We start from the raw sequence: 27,669 nt of genomic DNA, 5'->3' as shown, positions 1-27,669 counted from the left end.
CAATACCTGTCATTCAATATGCAATGAAAGAAAACCAAGTTTTCATACATTCAAGGAAATTGTAAGTTAGGACGAGCTTTCAAAACGAACAGGTAGCAATTTCCAACACGCTTATCGAAACACCAACATGGCGGCTCATTTGCATAATTTATTCATAAACGCAGGAGCATAGAACTTTGTTAGTGGGCCCCGGGACCGGGTCCCGAACTCCACGCTTTTCTCATTCTTTCTAAACCGAATTTCAATTAAATTGGGAGAGGGTATTTCACACTTTATAACAATTCACTATTTCCGGCCGAACAGCTCAGTTCGTAGAGCCGCGGAATGATATTCCGAGGGTCCCGGGTTCTAGTCTCGGTCAGGCTGCACATATTTCACACCCTGTTACAAAAACAAGTTAAACAACTACTGTAAATATCTCTTTCATTAGTCATTTGCGAAATCTAAACATGAAAGTTCTACGGTTTATTTTTTTCTATGAAGAATGAGCATTTACCTTGTTTTTTGTTGTTGTTGTTTTGGTTTTTTCATAAAAGTTTCACCGCCGGATACCAACGGCCGTACCAAATTTCCTTAATTTTGGGCAAGGGAAGAACTGTAAATTCTGTGAAATCCCAAACCCGGGGTTGAAATTTCTTTATTTCCCCTTTTTTTTGGTTAAAAAAAAGATAATTCTAATTTTTCCACATTACGTAAAAGATGTCACTTTTTTTATTTTTTTTTCTGTCAAAATAAAATGTTAAAAATCTTTTTAATATTTTGGGTTATTTTTTTTTCTAATTGAAGTATTATAAATCGTTAACATTTCATTTTATATAGATGATCTGATATAAAACGCACAATTTGACGCTTTGGAAGTTAACTTTAACATAAGTGTTTACTATCACACTTGACTATTCTTAGAATGTAATTTTGGAGTTCTCCTGTCACGGAGACAAACTTACAAAAACATAATATTTACTAACAAAAACAAAAGAAATATTGATGTAACTCAAAAGAAATCACATTGAATTATTGTTTGTAAACGGGAAATGGTTTGATACAATTATATTTTGAAAAGTCATACCTTATTTGAATATACGCAATGCCCAAAATTTCGACTATTTTGCTCGACTATTATAACGTGTCATTTTTGATTCTCTTAACCTATTACCCGACCCCCCCCCCCCCCGATTTTTGTTGTCTCAAATGGTGAAAAATTGCCTTATTTAGGCCCCAACACTTGTTTTTGTTTGAGAAATGTTTTTAAAAAAGTGACCACTTTTTCGGCGCGGCCCCCAACCAATAGATACATCAGGGGTCGCCAGAAGGGGGATGTGCCCCATTCTGTTTAGGGGGTTTGAAGGGGGCGGCAGTCCCCCTCATCGCCAAGAAAAGAGAGGCTGTGAGAGGCTAAAAATGACCCCAGCTCGATCATAAGGTAACGTGTAACCAACGCTGAAAAGCCTTTGACTCTATCTCAATCCATTGAGAAGTTGCAGTACTTTGAAATCAATTTTGATGGAAAAAATCAACGCAAAATAGTGATTTTTGGCAATTTTGAGATGTCCCCTCGTTGACATGGTAATCTGGCATGTTGTTACAAAGGCAATGGTCCAGTCAACATCTGTGCCAAGTTTGACTAGTATTGAAGCAGTTTTTATAGTTTTATAGCAATTTGAACTTTTTCAATGAAAACAGCCATTTTTCACAAAATGCTCATGAAGTAATGGGTTAATATGAAAGACAACATTGTAATTTAATACAGCATTAAGAACAATGAAATGTTTTTTGTTATCATTGTATTACATATATATATATATATATATATGTATTATATTATTGATTTTATCATAATTATTTCATGTGCATATACCTTACCACACCTAGATTATTGCTGTACAAGCAGGGGAAATAGCAGCAATAAATTTGATCTATGAAATTATAAAATTTAAAAAAAAACGCAAGAATAATTGTAGACAAAAGTTAAGATGTACCATTCACTCATTTATTTAAAGAATAAAACTGGATACAGATCAATCAAGAGATCATGAGAGGTCTTAAGGACCGTACAATAATGCCACGATCATAGATCGGATTATGTTCTGCAGTCAAATAAAAGAATGGAAAATAGAAATCAATCCCGCATTAAAAAGAGCATGTCATGCACTGATAGTAAAATAAAAGTTATCTTATCTGAAGACTTCGCGGCCGCAATAACATTTTAATACTAAAGGACTTTGAAAAAAGCACTCCTCCATGATATGGGGTTTTACACGAAAGCGAATTACGAAGAAATTCATCAAATATATACATGTATCATAAATTTACTTGATTAAACAAAAGCTTTACAATTGACAATATTAAAAAATAATAATAAAACGTTAACAAAAATGTGTATTAACAATTCCGAGAATCCAAGACGTTCTCTATTGATAAGCACGCAATTATGGGCAGAAGATTTGATTATGGAAGCCTTGGAGGGTCACTTTTGAGTTTCGACTTACGGATGTTTTACTTTTACTTTCGACTTTTGACTTTTGATTTGTGACTTACGTCTTATCACTTTTGGCTAACCCATTTTACACGTGCTTTAGAAACTTTGGTTTCAGGTATATTTTAAACGTTTTAAATAATTTCATTCAGATTTGTCATGGAGGAGAGGATGTGTTAAGGAGGGAATTTAATGTTATTTGATATAATCCCATAGTGGTTATGTATCACAGACTACAATTCCACAAGTGTGATTGTGTGTTTTGTACAATATGCTATGATCTAAATATGTTCATTATATTAGTGCTTATACATTTTTGTCCTCATCACAAAATTTGTCCATGAGTAACAAACAAATAACTGTTTTACAAGTAGACATGGAATACAAGTCTAACGCCTTGAAATGGCATGGTGCACAGTATTAAACATGTATAGCAATTCAGCATTTATTGAGCTAACACATAATCAGTATTTCTCTTAAGTACTTAGATAGTGTTGACCAAGTTCATATAGAACGACAAGTGCTTTGTTCATACACACAAGTACAAAGTTAACTAATAATTGTGATCGAGAACCATTTGCATTTTGCATCAATGTCTTATTTTGTTGTATATTTTAACAATTGAGAAAAGAACACTTAAGAACAAACATAGATATAGGACCAGTTAGAATAAAATATCCTACTAGCATTTTAAATGTTATATTTTTTTTTTGCGCCTATCAATCTTTAAAAGACGGAGCTAAGAGATTTACCCATTTTATATACTATGAATGTATAAAGATTTTGATAAAAGATAAATTCTTATTTCAGACACAACTACTGGACAAAAGGTAACGAGGATGAAAACCTTGATGTTGATATGTGTCTTCATCATTATACTGTTCGGCATTACCAAAGCTACCGTGCCAAAATACCTACCCTCAACATCTATAACAAACAGAACTCTGCTGATAATAGAGTACTTTCTGGTACGTCATGGCATTACAACGTCATTTAGTACAGTGAAATGACTTTTTAAACGCTTTAATTTAAAACGGCGTAATGGAATAGATACTCCTTTTGAGATTGTGTCTGATGTTATAAACAGAGAAATACAAACAAGTGGACAATGCTTAGGATACCGTACAATATGGCGTAGGTTAATGCTGGATTACCATATGTACGTCAAGGGGGACGACGCCATGGAAATAATGAGAGCGCTTGATCCAGATGGTATTGAGATGCGGAAAGCTCATCGCTTATGTCGACGTGTATACTACGCCAAAGGATCAGTTTTATATGACATATGGACGGTTTAGACAAACTTAAACCATAAGGGTTTGTTTCCATGGTGCTGTGAATGGGTATATTATAAAAGATATGGTAAGAGCTTTTGGACTCAAATAACGACCCGCACCTTATTGCAAGACAATTTTAGACACCTTTATTTACTGAACATTATCAAGTCCCCCACCCAATACTACGTTGTGATGTTGGTACGGAAAACTGCATTGCTTTACTATTGCAGTAATACTTCGGACACGATTCTACAGATCCGATTGCTAGTACTCGAAGCGTTGTAGCTGGAAAAAGCACATCTAACCAACACATTGAGAAGTGGTGGTGTACATTACGACAAAAATGGAATCTATTGGTTGATTCATTTTTTTCAAAGACTTACTCGATACATGTGTATTTAATGATCTGGACCCGATACAATATGAGAACTTAAAATTTTCTTGTGACTTTTCACTTATAATTTATCACTTTCTACATATGACTTTTATCTTATGACTTATAACTTTTGCCATTTGCTGTTACTCTTTGCCTTTGTATAAACATTAGTTTCACTTGATTTTAGATTAATGCAAAATAAGCCAATTTGTGATACAATCACCAAACGCAAGGAAGCAGTCATATAATGTTTACATTTAGAAACTTGTCTCATTTTTGCATTAGAATTATTGCAATCATATGTTTTTATCATAGTTGATCTTTTTTACGTGAAGAATCAACATCAATTGTTTATGTGAAATCATATGTATAGAAGTTTTAATTCGGGACATTCATTTATAAGTGCCGTCTGAAGCATTAAGTTTAAAAGTAAATAAACTATTCTTGATAAATAACGAGTTTTTTTATTCAAATTAAACAGTTCTGAGCTATTTTCTAGATGTGTAGCTTTATTACAAATTTTACTGGTACGCTATTTTTTCCGTGTTGACTATTAAAGAGGGTTCAAGCGTTAGGCATACATTAAACCAAAGAGGAGATATATATACGAAATACTATGTAGTAGTAGCTTTTTAAGGCTTTGTATTTTGCTACAAGCAGCGATGGAAAATTGAAATCTCGCGAGACCGAAGGTCGATTGAGATATCAATTTTCCAATGTTGCAAGTAGAAAAATGCATAGCCTCAGAAAGCTACTACAACATAATTCATTTTTTTTATAAACCTTTTCGTTTCTAGTAAAAATGATTTTCATTAAACTACACTTCTATAAGAAATTTCAGAAAATGAAAAATAAATATATGACTGACAGATGAATACGTTATTTACGCGGGACCGGCCACGCCTCTAATAATTTAGGTTCCCTGTTCCTAATGCTAAGACACAGCTAAGATCGGATCAAACGTCAAAAATAATCCGGCATTTCCATATATGGTTCCGTATTTGTCACGAACATAATACGGAATTTTCTATCCGTTTGAAGAAAATTTATAGGTTTAAAATAAAAAATTTTGACACAAATATGACTTGAAAACTCTTGATGATTTCTACTTCAAACTTGTACTTATTTACATTTTCATATTAAATCTGGTCCTGAATGATAAAAATAGATTGTCCTCGTTTGTTGACAATTTATAAGTGTGTTATTGTAACTTTGTTATAACCAAAATAAATTTACAATTTACCTTGAATAAACAGTATTTAAATGTTACAAAGAATTTATTTATCTATGTAGAGATAGTGTTACATTAAAATTATAAGTAAGAGGTTAAAATGAGCAAAGTAGAATTAGAATAGCAATCACTATAGAAGTAAACTGTGTGGAACCAGCCAACTCCCTCAACAGACTACCTAAATATACCTCTAACGAGAGACCACACTACCAAAGGTTTTTACCTCGCGGTCTAGACCGTGACAGGTTGGCAGAGCTATCAATAATTTTTTGGAATAAGTGCGTTTTAACAGATAACAACAAACATTTTTATTCTACAACCGTGCTTTATTTTGCTTAACAAAATTGTTGACTTATATGAAAACAAATGTATTAGATAGGCAAAACAAACTGAATTTGAGCTTCATAATATTTAATTTAAAAAAAGAGATAAGAAATACAGAGGTTAGCATTTTCTTCTAAAATAGCACATATGTCTTACTTAAAAGCTAACACTAAGGAACAGCTAAAAATAAACACTGCCATCAACAAAAACATCAAGTATTTACGTCACAGACGACATATATACATGCAATATTTCTACAAAACATCACATCGTTGATACGTTACTGATGAAAAACTAAGACAATCATGAGTGTTCTAACGAAGCTTTTGAAAACATAAGATAAATTAGGTAAACTAGCAATGCTAGAGTGTCTGTATTATAATTGAAGTCAAGATTTTTAAAATCATTGACAGAGCGTTATTTCTTCATTTCTAAATGTTCAAAAGAGAGAGAAAAACAAACACAGTCTCTAGCTAAAAATTCCCTAGCTAACTTTAAGAAACTGTATACATTGTATAATGTATATATTAAATAACGTCCACAAGTTTTTGGGGTTTTTTGGGGTTTTTTTTCGAAGAATAACCGACTTTATATGTAATGGAAATCTCATAGTCTTTCGTAATGAGCATAACACCAACCCAAAGCATGTCGAAAAAGGGAATGTTTAACTTTGAGAACGATTAAATGTTATAATCAAAAGTTTTGTTAACAACACAATGCACTCTGTCTCGCCGAGAAATATCTGCGAGTAAATTCAAATTGATGCCTTCAACAGTTTTTTGAGATAATTTTGAGTTTAACAAAATGTAAGTATGAAAAAAAAACAACAACAAAAAGGACATTCTAAAATGTATGATAGCTATGATAGCAAGAAATATGTTTCTTTCTGCCTCGCCAAGCTATATGAACATGCAAAGTTTGATTTCGATACATGTTTTTAAGTTTTAAAATTCACAATGGGTAAATACTGAAAATTATGAAAGCCAGAATAATGAATTCATGATTTTTCACACTTTTCTCTGTCTCACTATGAGACCTGTCTATCGATACAAGTTTTATACCATATTAGAGATATTGACATAAAATAAACGTGGCGGGACGTTCCAATAAAGCGTCCACAATAAGTGGTGGGGTTAAAACTTGAAAATAATCGAGCGTCTGAAACAAGTCTAAAAAGGTAACACTCGTATTCCGAAAATTTCTGAATATTTCCATAGACAATAACGAAGAAAACCCAATCACCAGTGGGACATTTTGCATTTGCTAAACTGTACTTCTTTCCACTCGGAACGAACACTGTTTTGCAATGAAACCTCTTAGTCTTCTAAACTGGCTCCGAAAACTTGACAAATATGTATTGCTGATGCTCTTGCAACTGCTTTGTAGTTGAAACCATTCGACAGCACGTCCTTAATTCATACAGGTAGCTTTACTAGAATTTAAATTGAAAACATTAAAAGTATGTGTTATCTCAATTAAAATAAAATACATCTATATACAAAATGAAATACAAATAATCCCTTAATACATAACTGTATACAAAAGTTTATATACAAATAACATGTACTTTGTACTTGGTAGGTGTCCTAAGTTATTGATACTGAACAAGTGAGTAACGTTTCAATATTAATGTCAACACTTAATATGTGTTTTAAGTTTCAAAGGAATTGCTAAAATAGTGTTTGAGGAACCATTTTTCATGAATATTGTGAACCATCAATTCAAAGCCGAAAAACAGGCATAATTTGATAGCAATGCAATTCAGAGATTTCTAACTTAGAGCGTGTTCTAAACAAGTGTGTGAAGTTTCAAAGCTGTATGATTTATTGTTTTTGAAATACCATGTTTAATGAAACTTCTTACAAATTTCTTTGTCAAAATAAGGCCTATAATTTGATCTATATTCAATTAAGAAACAACAATGCGAGACTGGTTTGGATTTAAAACTGGAACCCATATAAAAAATAAAGCGTTTGATTCATTCGCTGTATGTCAATTTGAGATTATATATCCCTGTTCCGGAAATCAAAATTAAAAACGGATACCCTACGCAATGCAATGCAAGCAAAGTATTTTCTTTTCTTAATCAATTAAAAGGCTTATATAAGAATAACATTCTGTTCTTGCATATGAGCCCACATATTTTGTTTTTTAAATAAGTCTCCAGGAAACTTAGGTAAATGAACTTACCTCGTCTGAATCGTTGTCATATCCTGTCATCTTTTCCTTGGAAATTATGAGGCAAGCACGTGGGACAATAACAAAATCCATAAGTCAAAAATCAAAAGTCATAAATCAAAAGTCATAAGAAAATAGTAAAATAAATATATAAGTCGAAACTCAAAAGTGACCCTCCAAGGCTTCCATAAATTAGCCCCCATTAACTAGTATGTCTTATCAGTATGGAAGCACTGGAGGGCCCTTTTGACTTATGACTTAATGACTTTTGACTTGGGAGTTATGACTTTTGACTTGGGAGTTTTGACTTTTAACTCAAGACTTATAAATTCTTAGTTGTGACATTAATTAATTAAACCACACTTTAAGAGAGCACGTGAGTAATGAGCGGAGATGCCTGTGTTGTGCCAAAATATGAAATTCGTGTTTGCGTGTTGTTTTCTGTGTACTCTGTTGAAGATAAAAGCTGGTGTGGTGCCAGTTTACCTGCCTTTGTCGTCTCCGAATGTTGATAAAGCATCACTCATTGAAGAATATTAAAACAAGGTTTTAAATACAGTGAAAATCTTGGATTTTTGCTACTTAAGCATGGTATTTTGTTGTCACTACGTCAGCTGAAAAGACTCTTGAAGAAGTTGAACCTGAAACGTCGAGGTGTACATTTGCAATCGCAGTTGAAAAACGCTGTTCGTGTAATTGGCACGGAAGTGCATTATAGTGGACAGTCTGTCGGTTATCGGACGATATGGCGCCGGCTTAAAGTGAATCATAATATGGATGTAAGCCATAAAGATGTTATGGACATAATGAAGGCAATATATCCAAATGGTGTTGAAATGAGAAAAGCGCATCGACTTAAAAGACGTTTCTATTGTGCAAAAGGGCCAAACAATATTTGGCATTTAGATGGTTATGATAAGTTGAAACCATTCGGATTTTGTATCGGAGCGGTAGATGGTTTAAACAGGAAAGTTATCTGGTTAGAAGTTTTTGACACTAACAACGATTCAAAACTGATTGCAATATATTATTTGGATGCATTGAAGCGCATTGAAAAAACACCTCGCATACTTCGTTGCGATGCTGGAAGAGAAAACAGTGTTGTTTGTCTTCTACAGCAGTTCTTTCGTAATGAAATAACCGACCACTTTGCTGGTAGTCGCAGCGTTATTGTTGGAAGAAGCACTTCTAACCAGCGCATTGAAAGATGGTGTGGTACGCTACGTCAACAAGGAATACAGTGGTGGATTAACTGGTCGTTTCAATGAACTCGACCAGATACATTGAGAAAATTTGAAATTTTGTTTTATGAACCTAATACAAACACACTTGGATAGAATTGCTCAACAGTGGAATGTACATGAAATTAGACCTCAGCACAATTCCGACGCACATTACGGAAAACCTGACATTATGTATTTTTTACCTGAAACGTTTGGCGCGCTTGATTATGGTACAGTGGTTGACAAACGTGATGTGACCTGTTGTAAAGACATGTATTCAGTTCCAAAGAGAAAGTTTGACGAATTCAGCGAATTGGCTTATCTATTAAAGCCCGACCTCCAAATGCCAGTAGATGCCGATTTAGCATTGAATTTGTTCCTGGAGTTGAATGATTTAGTGGCAAACTCGTATGAAGACTGAAGTCTTTTTAAGCCATAAAGTTGTTTTGTGAGAGAACAAATGATCAACACGATCCATCATCATCATATCTTCATCATCATGATTATCATTATAAGAATGTAGACTGCAATGATGATTGTCATGATGCTGCTCCTCATGATGAAGGTCGACTTTATAGTTGTTGATGATAAGCAGAAGTTGATTTCGATGACAATGATTATAATCATGACGATGATGATAACTATATTAAGGATGACGATCGTGATGATGTTGTAAACTATTAGTATAATATATTTTATAGTTCATAACGTACGTGGCATATGATTATTGTTATGTTTGACAGTCAATTGTTAACAAACGAATATGTCACGAAAGTCAAATGTTATTTCTTGTTTTCCATTTGTAAGTGGTTACGCGCCCACGATAAATTGTCTTAAAAGAAAAAAAAATTTTTCTAATGTTTGACAGTCAATTATAACAAACGAATATGTCACGAAAGTCAAATGTTATTTCTACGTTCAAATACATCATGGCTCACAAAGGTCTGTTTGTAACCGTTAACGTTTCAGTCAAGAAAAACTACGAATCTGTGACAAGTGTAGACCGAATTAGTCTGTGCAGACTTACTAGGGCCTATATACTTAACTTTCAGTTAATTAGAATCTGGCTATTAAAATAAATTCACTGCCTCACGTTCATCTTTGTAGACCGAATGCATAGGATATCTAGCCAGTACTACCCGTATTCTTCCTAGTAATCGCCCAGGGCGCTTAGAAAATTGTGAAAGGTGGGCGCTTATTAGGAGTCAGGTCTTACAAAAGTATACAATATGTAAGAGTCACAGCTATGCAAATTCTGTTGATATCTCGTATTTAAAGTGGTCCCGTTTACTGACAAATCACTACAATGGGTTTGAAATGTGAATATTCACAGTCTTTCCTTGTACAGTGAAATTTTCTAGGCCCGCGGACATGTATAAAAATTTAAAATGTCGATTGTGGTCAATTGATTTTTTTTCTTTTAAGACAATTTATCCTGGGCGCTTAACCATTTACAAATGGAAAAGAAGGGATGGGCGCTTATAGAAGCATTGGCTCTTATTAGGGCGAATAGGTATTTATCCGTGGTAAGATCAGCTTCAAGAATTTCCAGGATGACGCATTTGTAAAGCTAAGGACGTTTTAAACGATATTGCAATGACACTTCGTGCACAATGGTCAGACTTGTGACTTCGTATTTCTGACTAGAGACTTCCTATTTGTGACTTTTGACTTCTTACGTGTGACTTCCTACTTGTGACTTTTGACTTCCTACTTGTGACTAGTGACTTCAAACGCTTGTGGTCTTGACTTTTTACGTATCGACCTCAAAATGGATTAAACAACTAGACTTTTTCTAGCCCTAGTATAAAGCGCCCGTGTAGGGCAAGGTCATGCACCAAAACTATGATTTTTTGTTCTTATTTCACCAGTCCTATTTTACTCTAGCAAATTTAAGATTGGCATAGCACAGCTTTGGATACGAGACACCAGCACACGGAAGGTGGTTCTTTTTGTTATATTTTCCTCTAGATGACAACAATATCATTCTCAGCAAAGCTTCTACTTAAGCTCACGCAAATTAAAAACTACAATAAGAGCGTCATGGGCAGCACACTCGACTATTCTTAGTTCTTGGTAGTAAAATGAAAACCATCTTAGTCGACAAGGCCGTCAATTTTAACAAAATGCTTGACAGAGTTATCTACCCATGTCTAGGGATTGGAGTCATGGTGGTTAACAAGTCTGCACAATTTCAAAGCGATATCTTCAGGGACTTGGAACATAATTGATGTGGAATGAAAAATTGGACAGAACATTTTAACTAACGCCGACGCCCGGATGAGGTGAAAGCTCTCCTTATTCTTCGAATAGTCGAGCTATAAATTACAGGATGTAAAGTCAAGGACGATTAACACAATTGTGTTCTAAAAGCACAACATGACAATATCTTTTTTTAAATGTTAGTATTTATTATAATATTGATTTAAAAAAGAACTTTTATTTAACAATAAACAATTGAAGTAGAAAAAAATCAGTATTTATTATAATATTGATTTAAACAGCAATAAACAATTGAAGTTCCATTTCTTGGAGCCGCAAACTAGTAGTTGGGGGCTGTTTTTTCTTCTTTGCCTTTCTATTTTTAATCTTGTTTATGACCTTCTTTATACGTTGTTTCCTATGTATGTCCTGTAAATTACAAAAAGTTAAAATTTCGAAAGGTGCTTCATTTTGTGCTTCATTTTATCAACATTGCTTACCTGGTGTTTTAATAATATTATTTAATCACTGTTGCACAAGAGATAGTATTTTGTGATTTTGTGTACTTCATTCAAACATTCTCAATTAATTGAAGTTTCAGAATTACAATTTTCTAATACTAACCATTAACGGCACAAAGTATACTGTCATGAGATAATCAGATTACACATGGTTTAGTTGTTTTTATAAAACATAGCAAATATATTCCGTTACAAATGGCATATTATTATTAAGGGGAGGTAATTATGAGAGAACAGGAAACATATCGGTACAAGTCGATGACCTAAAAGAATTGAAGATGGGTAGGTAGCGGGCACTACAATATGATAAACAAGATCAACAAGGAAAGGCGACGTTCAATGAACGCAACCCCCATATGACCCAGCAAAAAGAACCAATGTTTTTTGATTTGGTCTAAGCACAATTAAAAACTGAATCACTTTAGTTTAGAAGGATTAACTTTATCAAAGTTAATTCTTCTTTCAAGTAAGCTTAAATTCAATGAATCTATGAAGCGAAAAGCACAGTTTTACGGAATACCGTTAGGGCCATCGTGGTTGTACGTTATATTTCAGAGGGCGACAATGTGATAGTGCGACAACACGATGGTGATAGTACGATTTCGACAACGCGATAACACGAGGACGACAATGCTATAGACTATCACATTATTGTCATCGTACTATCGCATTGTCGCCATCGCATTATCGCACTGTCGCATTGTCGTACTGTCGTCATCGCATTGACGCCATTGCATTGTCGCGTTGTCATCATCGCACTATCGTACTATCGTCACTGTACTCTCGTACTATCGCCATCGCGTTGTCGCACTATCACATTGTCGCCCTCTGGATTATAACGTTCAACCACGATGGCCCTAACGGTATTCTGTACTAGCAAAGTTTTTTTTATTATTTTGATTTCTGACAAGGTCTAGCTGATCAACTAGCTAGCTGAACCAAAGTGTTTTTGAACCACTTATGGCCTCCTGAGTCTAGTTCTGGCTTTCAAATATAATATGCCGTTTTTTTCATCTGAGAAGGCATTTTGTTCCCGTATTAAATGTACAGTAAACTATAAATATGGGAACGTCGAATGTGTTTGACCAACCCGAATCCAGTGATAAATCTAATTCTCATATACATGGAGAGGACCAGGTGAATAACCTTGATGAATAAAATTGGTGTGTAATTGTATTTTATGCATAATCAGTCATTTAAAGAAGAGGAGTGTGAATGGTATAAATACACTAAACGAAATCGATCATTCCGACAACCTTTTCTATGTACATGTATATATAGTGGTCAGAATAATTATGTATATATATACTTGTATAGAATAATTACAACGATTCTTGTATAAACACTTATCATAGTACCATCATTTTATATCAGTAAATGCCTTTTGTAATAATTCAATCTTAACAAGAAGCCAATACTTGATTTGGCATATATTTTGAAAACTCGAGCTTATCTGCAAGTTTAAATCTTAGTACTTATAAGTTTCATTAAGTATAGATTGTTTGATTGATGGAAGTTAGACTCGGTTCCCCCGTGAGGCTTGAAAGGAGTCACTTTTCTCACATTGAGGAGAGTGTTAATTTCTTATGGTAAACGCATCTAGATCTCAAAGAACAAAAATACACAGACCGTCCAAATTGTATTGCCCGATTAGTGATGGATATGTATAACATCGCTAAATTACATTATTTAAGAAGAATATTCAAGCAAATTATAAAAACTTACATCATCTGACAAATCGCTCTCCGCCATGTTGGATCTCCTGGCTTAAAATGAGCGGCAATGCATCATCACAAATTACAAGTCACAACTTAGAAGTCACAAGTCACAACTCCCAAGTCAATAGTCAAAAGTCATTAAGTCAGAAGTCAAAAGGGCCCTCCAGTGCTTCCATAAGTTTGCGTCCTGAAATGATTGTTGCCGTTTCCTGCGCGGCGTCCCCGGAAGGTATTGGAGATGCGTTGTTGTGGATAGTACGGAACAGAACTTAACTAATTTCATCATAAAAAAATTAAGTTTGCGTAATGGGCGTCTTACGCCTTTGTATTAAGACATTTATAAGAATCGCATTTTATATTTTATCGTTAAATATAGGCTGATGCGTTAAAATAGTGGATAAAGGATGGAATCATAACATAACCAGACATAAGTAAAGCAAACATTTTAATATACTCAATTTGTTCGTGTAGTATATATCAACATAGCATATATTAATACAAATAAGATACTTGGCAAAATGTATTTAAATGTTCTATTGTTCCTAGAAAAAAAGTATTTCTATATTCTCATAGTGTATATCTAAACTTAAGGTCCGTGTCTATAAGATTTTCTGCCAGCCACTCGTCAAACATTTCGTTCTGTGCTACTGTAAAATGGTTTTTCCAGTCACCGACTTGACCTATATAAAATATATATGGTTTATAGAATAACTCTTTGATTAGAATTGTTCATGAAAATGTAAAATGCAAGTATCATGTTAATCAAATATTTTCTAAGGTGACTCTTCATTGAATAATCGTGACATTTATGTTATCTTTATAGCAATGCACGTTTGTAATGTCGCTTTGTGTCGGTTGATCGTTATGTGTATAGAAAGGCTGCTATTTAATTTTTTAAAGTTATTTCTATTAATTCTCCAATGAAGGCATTTTGCTGCATTATAAATTAGTAATGCATTATGAATTTGTAATACTTGACAGGCTATACGGCCTTATTTAAACCTTTTTTACATATAACCCCAGTAGCTCAGGATATGTATGCAAACAACCGTTTATATCAGGCCATATAATCTGCCAAAATCTTATTACAATATAACAGTTAATTAATGGGTAAAATTCACATTAAATGAATTTTATGAATTCCTTACAGATGCTGATCATCCTCTAGGGTTATATAAGATTATCATGTTTTTTACTGGGTAATATTTTTGTTTGTTTGATTGGGTTTAACGTCACACCTACACAGTATAAGGTCATATGGCGACGTTCCAGCTTTACTGGTGCAGGAAGACCTTAGGTGCCCTTTCGTGCATTATTTCAGGCATGAACTGGCACTTGAGTCACCGACGTTCCGTAAGCTAGTTGGATAGCTTCCTCACACGGACGAATCCAAAGTCCCTGTCAGGATTCGAACCCATAGCGGTGAGGGGAAAGTGCTTTGAAGTCAACGACCTTAACCACTCGGCCACGGACGCCCCTACTGGGTCGTTTAACGTTATTTCTATATAACAGATCCTGTATGTGGTGGGTTGTTAACACACTTTTATATATGTATAAACGAGTTATTATCCTTCTTAAACAATTTTCAAACATCAAAGTATATGTAAAATATGTACTGCAAATATTTGTGCACATTGTATATAATCATTAAAATATATGCATGTATTTCTTATTGAAAAATGTGACTTAGACTTTAAAGAAAATAAATTTCTAATTACCTCCCTTTATTAATATTAAATATCTTTGCAAATAATGCTTTTTGGAACTTACAATATTGATAAATCTTCATTTGAGCATTATATTTATGATATAGTACCATAAAAAATTGAGTTACAGGATCTTTAACGTTTTCACTAAATGGGTGTTTTATACACGTGCATTAAGCAATGTAAATAACCTTTACTCTTTTTCAATAAAATAAAAAATAACGGAAAGCAGTTGACTCCTCCTCTTTTATATACTTAGTATGGGAATCATGACTGTTGCATAATATGGCATCTTATATATTTATAGAGGAATTTAAGAGCATACTTGTTTATTATGTTAAACGTTTTTTCTTTACCTTAATTAAACCTTTTATCTTATGATTAATTACCTACACCTTTCGTTATATAAGTATGCAATCTATATAGTCACCTTTTCTATACATTGGAGACGGCTTTCCAGCAGGTTTTTTAGGGTCCTCCTTGATTTTAACTTCAGCATCGGCTTTTTTAAGGTTTTGGAAATCACATGCTTTAGCAATATCCTTTACAAGTTCATCACTTCGCCCAGTGTCCAGAAAATTGTTGATTTTTTTAATCTCTCTTACGGGATCCTGCCAAACATAAAAACAGCTAATCAGATCAAATGTTGAATTTAAATAGATCTTTCAGTAACACAATAGCCTGACTGAAGCTTGTGTGAAACATTTGATTCACAAAGATTATCTAAGTTGTCTTACAACAATACACGCATAAAAGTGTGCTAAAGCTATTCACAAATTCACCAGTTCTTGTATAAAGCCTACAATATGAATTGTTAATTTTCCTTAATTTTTGGTTTAGAATGCTCGAGACATGTGTTGTTCAAATGTTGAGTTTGTTTATGTACTTGTTTGTATTATTTATTTTACCATAACATATTACCCTCTGCACAACGACACCCTTTAGATAACGATTTTACCTCAAGAGAGATTATTTTTTTTTGTAAAGTTTCATTTTGTAAAGAATAAATACTGACTGTCGCTGCAAAGAGGCTATTGCTCTACAAAGGGTCGCTCGGCAGAGGCTACCCTCTCAACTTACCTCTTTTAAGTCTTCATAGAAAAGATTGAGAATTTGTTTAGGATGCGCCTTGGTAAACCTCTCCCATTCTTTAACATACGTAAACCATGGATAAAACATGTCTGAAATAAATATACATATACACGTTTGATGAGTGTTTGAAACTTGCACGAAAATATTTATATTGTTACAATACTCTCTATGCTCGAAGGTTTATCTCTAAATCATTTCATATATTGTCAAAATTGTTACCAATGTATACAATACTTATTAAATTATTTACAACATTTACCAATACGATAAGAAAATGTGTTGATACGAACAATAAGAGGGTACGAACTTTCAGAAAGTAAAATGAAATTTCTCAGCAATCGAGTTGACCAATGCATTCAAACTTAACTGAAAATCAGTCCACTTAATTACAAATATTGAAAATCAAAAGAAAACGGATGTACAGATCCGATATAATAAATAGCATAATTATTGTTTCGTTTGTTTTCTTTTTTCATTTATAGAAAAAGCTATCTTTGCTTTAGAATTAGGTATATAGAATAGATATTTGTCAAAAGATTTGACAGCTAAGTAGGTGGTTTCTGGACAAAACCCGTATACTATTATTTGATAATTATCGAATGTAATTGAATAAATTGCTAAATTTATGTCTTGTAAAAACATTTACTTTACAGTTGATAAGATTTTTATCCGGCGAAATTATCAAAATCTCTGATAAAGAATTCTTATTATCGTGAATTAAGTATGCTAATCAAATTCAACTTACATATCCCATAATCTCCTGTCATCAATGGTAGGTATTTGTCAAAGCTCTGCGCAAGAGGTCCAGTTTTAAATGTTTTGTGATGGTGGTAGTACGATACAAATGCATCTTTCGGATTCCTCATCACGTGCACTATCTTTGTCCCCTTCTGTAAGACTCCCTTCGGTAATAATTTACTGGGATAGTGGCAGTTTAATACTCTTGGTGACGGGCTTTTGTCGACCTCTTTAGAAGATTTGAAATCCAGGAATAATGTCTCCTTCTCCCTAGTATCATATTCAGCGTCTCCGCGTTTAAGCATCACGAGAATTTCCCACACCCAATGTGTACCTTTTAAAAATATAGAAATCATGTGTTATTTATAAAATATAGTTCCCAAAAAATATAAATAATTTGAATCTGCGTCACGACAAAACCAACATAATGGGTTTGCGACCAGCATGGATCCAGACCATTCTGCGCATTAGCGCAGTCTGATCAGGATCCATGCTGTTCGCTATCAGTTTCTCTATACTTGTAATAGGGTTTGTAAGCGAACAGCATGGATCCTGATTAGACTGCGCGGATGCGCAGGCTGGTCTGGATCCATGCTGGTCGCAAACCCATTATGTTGGTTTTGTAATGACGCGGCTCATATGTACTTTTGTTGAATATTTATTTTATTTGCTAGTACAAGTATATAGATGTATATGAAATACAGTTTGATTATTTTAAAGCTACATGCATGAGCCAAAATATTTCGGAAAAGACTTCAAAAAATGTTCTCAAATTATAAGTAAAGTAAAAGGTTTCAAGTAAGAGTCAACAAGATATGTGCTATAAATAACTTATTAGTATCATTCATCCTATTTCTACAGCGTAACTAATGCAGTAAAGGCTATTTTTTGCATGTCTTTTATTCTTTTTGATAATTTACGCGGATTGTTTGTGCAAATAACTTTTATTGTTCATTTCAGATTTTGTTTACTTTTAAATACACTTTCAAAATGTTCATGAAAAAAGCATGAATCTGGAGTAATGGTGCTTGAATATGACGGTTTTTCATTGTTGGGACAAATGACGATATACATATAGTTTCAAATATTCTCTTTTAAAGAAACACACAAACCATAGTTCGCCATAATAATATTCAATTATTCCCCTTAAGGAAAAGGAACGCAATGTAAACGACATAATTATGACATTGTTATTCAGTTATGGGCACGCAAGGACTTGTAGCAAAGATAACATTTTCACCCCGGGCCTAAAAATATATTATTTGTTTCCCGACCCGCTACCTACCCACCATAAATACTTTAGGTAGAAAAAAGTAATTTTTGTTAAAAAATATATATATTTCCTACCAACCAACCTACCTACCGACTGACCCACCCTACCCTACACAAACTGGCAGGGATTGCGGGTGGAGAAACATAGATATCTTTAGATAAATCAATTCATTTCCAGGACGTGGTAGAGAGGACTTATATAATGGTAAGAACATCTCTGCTAATTTAAATCCCTATATTACTTAATAAAAAATATAGAAGATAAATTAGTTAATTAAAAATGGTCTGATGATTTCTAATAAGGTGCATTAAAACATACACACATTAAATACTCTACATGGAAAAAAACCCAAAGAAATCGCATGCCAAAGTATGACATGTAGTTATAAAGTAAAAAAAAAATCGAGATTTAATACAAAATAACAATTATTACCGCATTTTGGAAACGTAGCGAGGTATATATCATCGTCTCGGATTTCCAAATCTCGAATTTCTTCAATGTGAGTTTTTAAATCTGTGTCTTTGAAAAACTTTTGAACAACCGCACTGTAAAAGAGATAAAACTCTTATTTATTTATTTATATTTATATAAAACATATATGATTTGTTCCAATATATTACTGTAGGTCTTAAACAAAAAGCTAAAATCTGTGAACAGATAAATCTCTTATTTATATATAAGATATGCGCCAACTTAAATGAGGTCTTCAACACACAAAAAATAAATCTGTGAAGGAACCCTATCAATTTCAAAAGCCTGAAAACTTAAAAGTTGACTGTCTTACATAGATAAACTAGGGAAAATAGAAATATATGCAAAAGATATCAGGATTTGTGTTATTAGTAGTCAGGTTTGGTTAAAGATTTTCTTATCCTTTTCATTTTCGGTCATTTTTTACAATTTAAAAGCTTGAGAAGGAAAGATTTTAACTTTTGCACACAGTTAGCGGTCCAGACCTCCATCAATGGATACATAATTTTGGAATCTCCAATATCATCATTTGAAAAAAACTAGGTGGAGCCTCTATAATAAGCTTTTACATTCACCAAATGTTCATAAAAATTCGGTTCATTTCGTAATTTTCCGTACAAAATAGCATTGAGTGGTAATAATGATGTTTTTCTATATTTATATCAACGTTATATGGACATGTCTTAAAGGCACATTATGACGGATAATTTTTATTTCATTACCAAGGAAAAACAGGAGTTTTATTACATTTAAAAAAAATGATTTAAGAGCATGCTTGTATTCTGAAGAAAGTAGCGATAAAATTTAATGTAAAATAATTTGTAATAAAAGTAGCTAAATGTAAACACAGTAGTATATTGACACCAAATTACTATAATTGTAGTTAATTCCAATAAATACCTATGTTACTATATATAGTAACAAAATCTAGGGTATTTCAGGGCCGTTATGGCAAGATCTAGGTCATTATGCAATTTCGGCCGCCTTGCTACTCGGCATTATTTTTCCATAATGGGCGAGTGAATGAGCGCACGTGCAGAATGACGTAATCAACTCTCAGTGACTTTCAAGATGGCTGCTGACGTTGAATGAACTGTAGTCACTTGCACACAATTTTTTTTAAAGTTTAAATGACATAATTAATCACAATCAGCAAAGCTTATCATTGAAGATTTATAAACTCAAGACAATACATGACCCTCAGAAATTCCAAAAATGATTTTAGATTGACTGTACGAAAAGGTCGGATCGTTCGCATTTAGACCTAGACAGTCTCAGAAACCGCTCTTGAAGGCACAAAACTTCAAAAACCTGGCACTAGATCTAAATATAATTCTCTCAAAAATGTAGAGTAGGATTCTGTATTTCGGACATAGGTATTAAAGACGTTAATATACTTGGTTGCTGCTCGCCATTATGCGATAATGGCCCTCGAGTTCATAATGTTCTTCGGGCCTGCGGCCCTCAGGCCATGACCATTATCGCATTATGGCGAGCAGCAACCAAGTATTAACCTCTAAATACCAACAGATGTAAAGATGGTTCAGGTTATTGGTCAGTGAGTAACTTTGTTAATATTGAAAAAATGTATAATAAAAAGCTTTTCAGAAAAAAAAACATTAATTATTCTTGGCCAAAATGGGCCTTTAAGTTGATAAAAAAAAGGCTGCTGTGTACAAGTAAACGCGTGGGTGTTCTCCACTTCACTATTTAATATATAAATTATCAGTCGTAATATCAAAACAAATTCCCATTAAGTTATACTCGTATACATATATTTTATCGTAAAAAAAATTCTTTTTACACCGGCCATACTCTTTACGATGCAAGTTAATGAAGCGTTACTTAGACTTGTTTATCTTTTACACAAAATGCATTAAGGCTAATCAAGAGAGCTATGTAAGGCCACATGTGTCACAAATCACATTCGTCACAATTGTGAAGAATGAGATCACATTCGTCACAAATTTTGTGATGCATGTGATCCAATGTTTTAGACAATCACATTCGTCACGAGTTTAAAATCACAAATGTCACAAATTTGAGATAAATATTGTTTTCTTCAATGCTTTTCACTGAGTCACAAACGTCACAAATTTTTAGGACTGAAATCAATTATTGGAACTAAAACTACAGACATTTTTATCCCCTCCCCCGCTGATGAAATCGGGAGTGATGGGACTGTTTTAGCGTGTTCGTCCGCCTGTCAGTCCAGATTTAGTTTCCGCACTATCCGGCCATTGATTAGTTATTATACACTGTATATGGAATCATTTCGTTTCCACGCTATTTTTCAGCAACTTCTGGATGGATATCGATGCTGCAACTTTGTAGGAACCTTCATTCACAAACCAGTTGCACATATAACCAGCATATCTCCATTTCTATTTAAAAACAGACTTATTGCCCCTTGTTGTTGTTGTTATTTATAAAACACTGTATATAGAACTATTGCTTTTCTGCGCTCTAGGAATTTCAACGAAATTTAGTTTAATATAAAGAGGAGATGCGCATCTCGAAAAATCTCGACGGGACACTAAAGGATTTGGTCCGACTTGAGGGTACGGTCGCTTATATGGGCTTTCCGGCGGCGACTTTAGATAAACACATAAACAAACAAACAAGATGTGCATATCATCATCATCATCATCATCATCATCAGTATTTCCCGTTTGGCCGTTTAATACAGAGTTATGATCCATAATTTATTATCATTTATTGTTCATAGAAAAGCATTAATTCAACCCTATTCTTCAACAAATCTGCTGAATAATTTAAACAAAACTATGTGGGTACATCTAATACCAAGCGGAGATGTGTATATTGACGGCACTTACCCGAAGTTAAGACCCCTGGTTGCTTAATATTCAGTCAGATAACTTAAGTATTTCATGTCTTCAAATGTTAAATATATCTAATTTTAATTGTGTGGGAACCTTCAATACAAAAAGGGCATGTGCATTATCGCCGTGACCTTGAGTGATATGGGCCCTGATAATTTATGCTTTAACCGACTATTTCCCCGGAGTCTTTATTCGAAATGTATCCTGCAATTGTTTAATTTTCAATCAGTATATGATGCTGTCGGCGGTAAACATTAATTCAGCGAATTTGCTTGCAAGATATTTGAATGACCTCGTGTAATTATAGCTTCGCAAGACCAATCATATTCTACAAGAAATGTTAAGTTTTCTTTAAGTTTATTTATTCAACTTCCTTCATGATTCTCATTTAACCCTTTCCTTTATAGATATTACTGGTAAAATAAATATATGAACCGCGCCATATTGAACCCTAGATGAGCCGTCAGTACTAAAGAACTCTGATATAATATAGGAATAACGCATGTTTCTTTTTTCGTGTTAAAATATCTGTAGAAACCCAAGGGATTAGTTGGTACCCGACCCAACGTATCCCGAGGGTTTCAGCAGTTGTTATGACACGGAACAATCATTCGTTAACGCTATTCTAGCATAAAGCATGCATAAATCTAACACAATCCATACACAATCAAGCAACATCACTGATTTTCCTCGGATTGCACGGGAACGTCAGCGTTGTATGTGACCGTGACGTCATTTCCGTTTTAGTTAAAGCAGCGTCCGGGCCACAATGTATTGACGCTGTGCCACGGAAAACGTATATCAAAAAGGTGTTTTAACAGCGCATGAGCGCTAGAATCTCCTTGTTAAAAGACCTTTTTGGTCCTGTTAAAACACCCCGAAATCATGGTTATAACGGCAGTTTTATGCTAGAATATAAAGTAATGAATAACAACATGGATTCCAAGAAGACTAAAAGCAAACTCACATTGCACAATACTAGCCGCAATTATAATACTGCTAATAAAGTTCACGAATTTTCATTGGTTTAGAGGCGGGATATATTTATAGGTTATTACAGAGGTCTGATGTGCCTTTATTCGATTTTGGCCCACTAAAAGAGCCCGAGGGCTAATACCGATCTTGTAGACCCATATCGCATTAAGGCACACCAGACCTGTTCTATAACCTTTTTATTGCATGTGCTCATTTATGTTTTGGTTTTCATTATAGAATTAAAAAAATCGTTTGAAAACATTGTTCAGCGACAATGTATAATTTATTTTAAAAAGCGAGGGACTTTTGACGTCGTCTAATGACGTTGACGTCATTTCCTCACAAACATTTGTTTTTAATATATTTTGGCGTTATTTAACTGTTTGGAGATTGTTTTTCAAGTGTTTCTTCAATTTTGCTTTTTTATCAAGATATATTTCAGTTAAACGTATTTTTTCTTATAAAATTGTCAATCTTTCCGCGTTTTTTTAGCAACCCGAAGTGGGAAATCGATATCGGCCCAACCGGAAGTCGGACCGATATCGATATTTGGCGCATCACGTCACCTGACCACAGTCATATTACATGGACAAAACTCATATACGTTTAAATTCACATTTTTTTTCTATTTATAGTGTTTGCCGTTGCGTATTTATAGGTTATTACACAGGTCTAGTGTGTCTGAATGCAATATTGGCCAAGAAGAGGTATTGGCCCGAGGGCTTTAGCGGTCTCGTAGGCCAATATAGAGGATATTACATGAGTGTCTTTTCATATTGAATTTATTAAACGAGTTGGATAAAATAATAAATTGCGAGGCTCTGCCGAGCATTTTATTATTTTATTCATATCACAGGTTAAATTTTGGAGCCGATAAACCGAAAAATTGTTGTTATTTTGCCTTATAAACGCGGTAAAATCAAGCGACGTCCGCTAACGTTAAATGACGTCGACGTCAAAACGATATTATACTAGTTTATTGCATTTGTTACTATAAATAGTAACAAAAATGCTAAGGAAGTGTGCTGATATTGCCCAAAGAGTGCCGATATAAGCATGCATTGAGCAAGTGTGCCAGATATCGGCACACTTGCTAGTGTGCCAAAAATCCATATCATGACGTCACGTCCGGTTGACGTAAACAAGTTTTGACGTTGGAGCGCTCAAGATATAACTTATAGTTAACTTATCAGCATAACACGCAACAGGATAGATAAAGATTAAATTTCTGCACATTTTTATATGATTTTATAGAAATTTAATGAGCAGATATTTAAAATACAAATGTTTGTGGCGAACGGAAAATGTGAAGAAAATAGACACGATTTGTTAGAAAACAGTATGGAGATAAAACATTAAACTTTGTTTAGAAGAATAACATAATTGAGTGTCTACATATGCAATAAAAAGGTTATGATACAGGGCAAGTGTGCCTGAAGGAAGATATCGGCACACTTGGTCCGCATTGGCCCTCGGGCTAAAGCCCTCGGGCCAATACCTAACCAAGTGTGCCGATATCTTCCTTCAGGCACACTTGCCCTGTATAATAACCTCTAAGTAATATGGAAAATATGTAATGGCTTTATTACACTCCCGCGACGTCAAACATGTGATAAATCGCATTTAGGCACACCAGACCTGTTCTATAACCTTTTTATTGCTAATTTATGTTTTGCTTTTCATTTTCAATATAGGGATAACGCATGTTTTTTCGTGTTATAACATCCAAATACGAGACACATAATACCGAGTTTCATGTGAATATCTTTAGATACTAGTTACAGAAAAAACTCAACACAGAGGTTAATAATTGGAAAAATGGGGTAATGTTATGGGTATTGGTATGTTAGCTAACATTTTCATCCCGAACACATGTGTTAATATCTTTTGTGGTTGTACTAGTTACAAGAAAAACTAAACGCAGAACAAGGGAAATAATTCAGTCAAAATGGAAGATTATGAATCTTGGTGTGTGACTTCAAGTCAATATCTTCTGTTGTTGTAGAGATAAAAGTTACACGCAAAAACTAAACACTGACTTTCTAAGTCGAAAAAGAGACACTATTCAGTCAAAATACATGACAGAGTTATGGAACTTGGGATGTGACCTTTCACGTTCACCTCATACACATATGTGAAGTTTTAAGTGAACAGCTTCAGTTGTGGAGAAACAAGTGAAACGAAAATAAATCTGAACATTCCGTTTAGCTTATATTAACGACAATGAGTAGGTAAGCTCTCCTTTTCTTGGAAAAGTCGAACTAAAATACTTTTGTTTGAAACGGAACATCGTAAAAATAGAATGAATACTAAAACAGCTTCACTCGCTCCTTATATAGGTTTTTTCTGTCTTGGCTTACTAGTAGTTCTAGCTTCCCGCGTGATCAACCAACACATTAAAACCAAGGTGCAGTATATGAAAAGACTGAATATCATTAATAGATTTTGTTCAATAGAAAGCGGCCAACTTTTTATCCCTTCTTTATGGACTTCACGACACAACTCCCCGTCATTATTCCATACATTAAAGTGTCTCAAAATTGCGTACTGCATCTATTTCCGAAATTTATTTTAACATGTTTGACATCAAAATTAATAAAGTTCGATTTTCCACCTTTGCATACATGAGCTTCAATTTATCTTCGGTTATAGTCATGTTTTTACTAATTTGTGAAAAGTGCGTAATATTTTAAATCGGCCATTTTTGTGAGGATCTAATTCTAACATTTATTAAGAAAATAAAACAAAATAAAACTGGCATTTATTTTACTTCAGCAATATTTCAAAAGTAAATCATTATTGAGTCATGTCCAGCGAAAGTCAACAAAGTTTGGTTTTTGCGTGGCACGACACAATTATATGTTCTAGATAACTATAGAAAAACAAAAAAATATGTCCGTGTATCTCAATAAAGTTTCTTTCAATAAGCCATCATTCTTAATCAAGACAAGTGTTTATTTGGCGAGGTCTTTGTAAGTTGTTGCTTTAACGGTAAAATATGTCGACGATTTCATACCAACCTATTCCAGATATTTTTAATCGCAACCACGCATTGAACCATCTTTTGTTATTTATTATTCGTCGGATTTCCATTAAAAGTCCGCTTCCTCGACCAGCTTTTCGAGAGAGCAGACGAACACTTACTACATTAGGTACGCTCTCCAATACCGAAGGTCCTATGTGTAGTTGTGGTTTTTCTAAGCCAATGTCTTGAAATAGTCTACGAAAACGGCTGCCGGCATGCTCAAGAACATATCTAAACGAGGGATCGCCAAATAAACACATGCTGATTATTTTTGCCTGTATGTGTAAAGGTAAATGAAAAAATGGAAAATTTTGTCGTCTTGTCCTTATGATATTCCGTGTATCACATATTGAAAAATAAACTTGTGACATTTGTGATTCGCCTGTTTAAAAATTCTCAATTTTGCTTGTGACGTTTGTGATTGGCATTTTTACCCGATTTTGGTCAATCACATTCGTCACAAAAGTCATTTGTGACGAATGTGATCACATTCGTCACAAATTCATAAAAACTTGTGACGAATGTGATTTGTGACACATGTGGCCTAACAGAGCTACACAAAAATAAAAGTTATAAAAAGTGTCGTTCTTACACATGGGTTACTGATACAGTAACACCTGCACTTATAACTTTTAACATAAGTCTCTATACAGTAAATATATACAATGTTTATAAAAAAAACTTGTCAATTATAGATCTTTTACACCAATCACAGAAACAGAATGGCCTATGCTGCTACATTTATGTAAATAGACTGAAGTAACAAAATGCATGCCCAGTCATACCTCTGTTTAAAGGTCACATGCAGAATAGACCACACTTTCCACTTAAAGTATTCCTGTATAATTCATCTTTTTTGATGGTTTAAAAAGCTCTACGGAGCTTGTGTAAGCATATGTTGTATATCCGACTTTATCTAAATAAATGTTTCTGGACTTGATGTTGAAGAGGCCGGTTTCAGGGTAAATGACATCTTTCAAAAGACCATTTTGATTAAAAGATTTATTGTCTTATTTAAAAAAATGGGCTATGAAGACGGGTGTGACTTTATACCAATTTAGCGCCACATAAACACATGATTCGTTAAGAAGATAAAATTCCTTAGTCGTTAGAAGCTGTATAAAAATACGCGGACTGGGTTCATTTTGAATTCAAATTAAGACTCAAAATGTTATTTATTACCTATAACGCCGCAGGGATATTTTACCTAGTAACGGAGATGTCAATATTGTAACGGAGAGGTCAATATTAAAAGCATCATAAACCCAATGTAAGATCTCAGTCAAGGACTTAGATGACAATAACTGTTTACATTAACTCAACAACCTACTTCTAGCAAAAGACAACATGGGGTTAGATTTACTCTTTCCCGTGTCCGGTATGAAATCGTATTTCTTGCAAAACACTTGTAAAAATAAATGATTGTACAAACGAATATGAAGATTTTTTTTCTTTTTTGAGAATGTCTACTTTCGTTCGTGCAGGCCGTTTGTTGATTAATATAAGTTCCTTGTATGTTTTACATATCAAAAGTAAGTCAAACAAAGGTACAAATTTTCTTTTCACTGCGAAACAAAAAGAAAATGATAAAAAAAATCTAAATCCAACTTACTTGTAAGTTAACCCGTAGGCGTGGATACATTCCGTCTCCGTCCCATCCGGAAGTTCAATTTTTATTTTAGACATCGTATCTTGACCTACACACTTGCCGCTTTGATATAATCGCGTGTGTTAAAATTGAAGTTAGTATTGTTTTACTTTGCAATGAGTATTTTTATACGTTTATGTATTTCTTAACGTTTCAGTGACATGTAGAGTTAACAATGTTTATTGATCCAAATAAAAGTAGAAAACGAAATCTGTAGCTGTCCTAAATTGTTTTATACCAGTCTCAGTTTTACGTCGACTAACCTTGTTCATTAACTAATATCAGGCTGATGATAACGAGCGAGTAATTTAATTACTGTTATCATTAAATGTAATCATCAGTAATGTTCTAGCTGTTCTAAATAGTGACCTTTTG

At 33.8% G+C, this 27,669-nt stretch overlaps 1 protein-coding gene across 1 annotated transcript; it reads right to left on the bottom strand.

The window, feature by feature from the left end:
* Positions 1 to 13,951: 13,951 nt before the first annotated feature.
* Positions 13,952 to 27,357, bottom strand: LOC132728995 (sulfotransferase 1A1-like; the record flags this gene model as incomplete). Its single annotated transcript, XM_060714721.1, is given in 6 exon segments — positions 13,952 to 14,203; positions 15,660 to 15,840; positions 16,310 to 16,410; positions 17,067 to 17,393; positions 18,765 to 18,877; positions 27,259 to 27,357. Coding segments are annotated over 6 exon segments (909 nt in total). The 3' UTR covers positions 13,952 to 14,090.
* Positions 27,358 to 27,669: the final 312 nt, after the last annotated feature.

Source organism: Ruditapes philippinarum, unplaced genomic scaffold (genome assembly GCF_026571515.1).
Source record: "Ruditapes philippinarum isolate M1 unplaced genomic scaffold, ASM2657151v2 ctg7350_1_1_1_1, whole genome shotgun sequence".
Classification (NCBI taxonomy): Eukaryota; Metazoa; Mollusca; class Bivalvia; order Venerida; family Veneridae; genus Ruditapes; species Ruditapes philippinarum.
The sequence above is the reverse complement of the archived record's forward strand: the minus strand, read 5'-3'. Positions and strand labels throughout refer to the sequence as shown.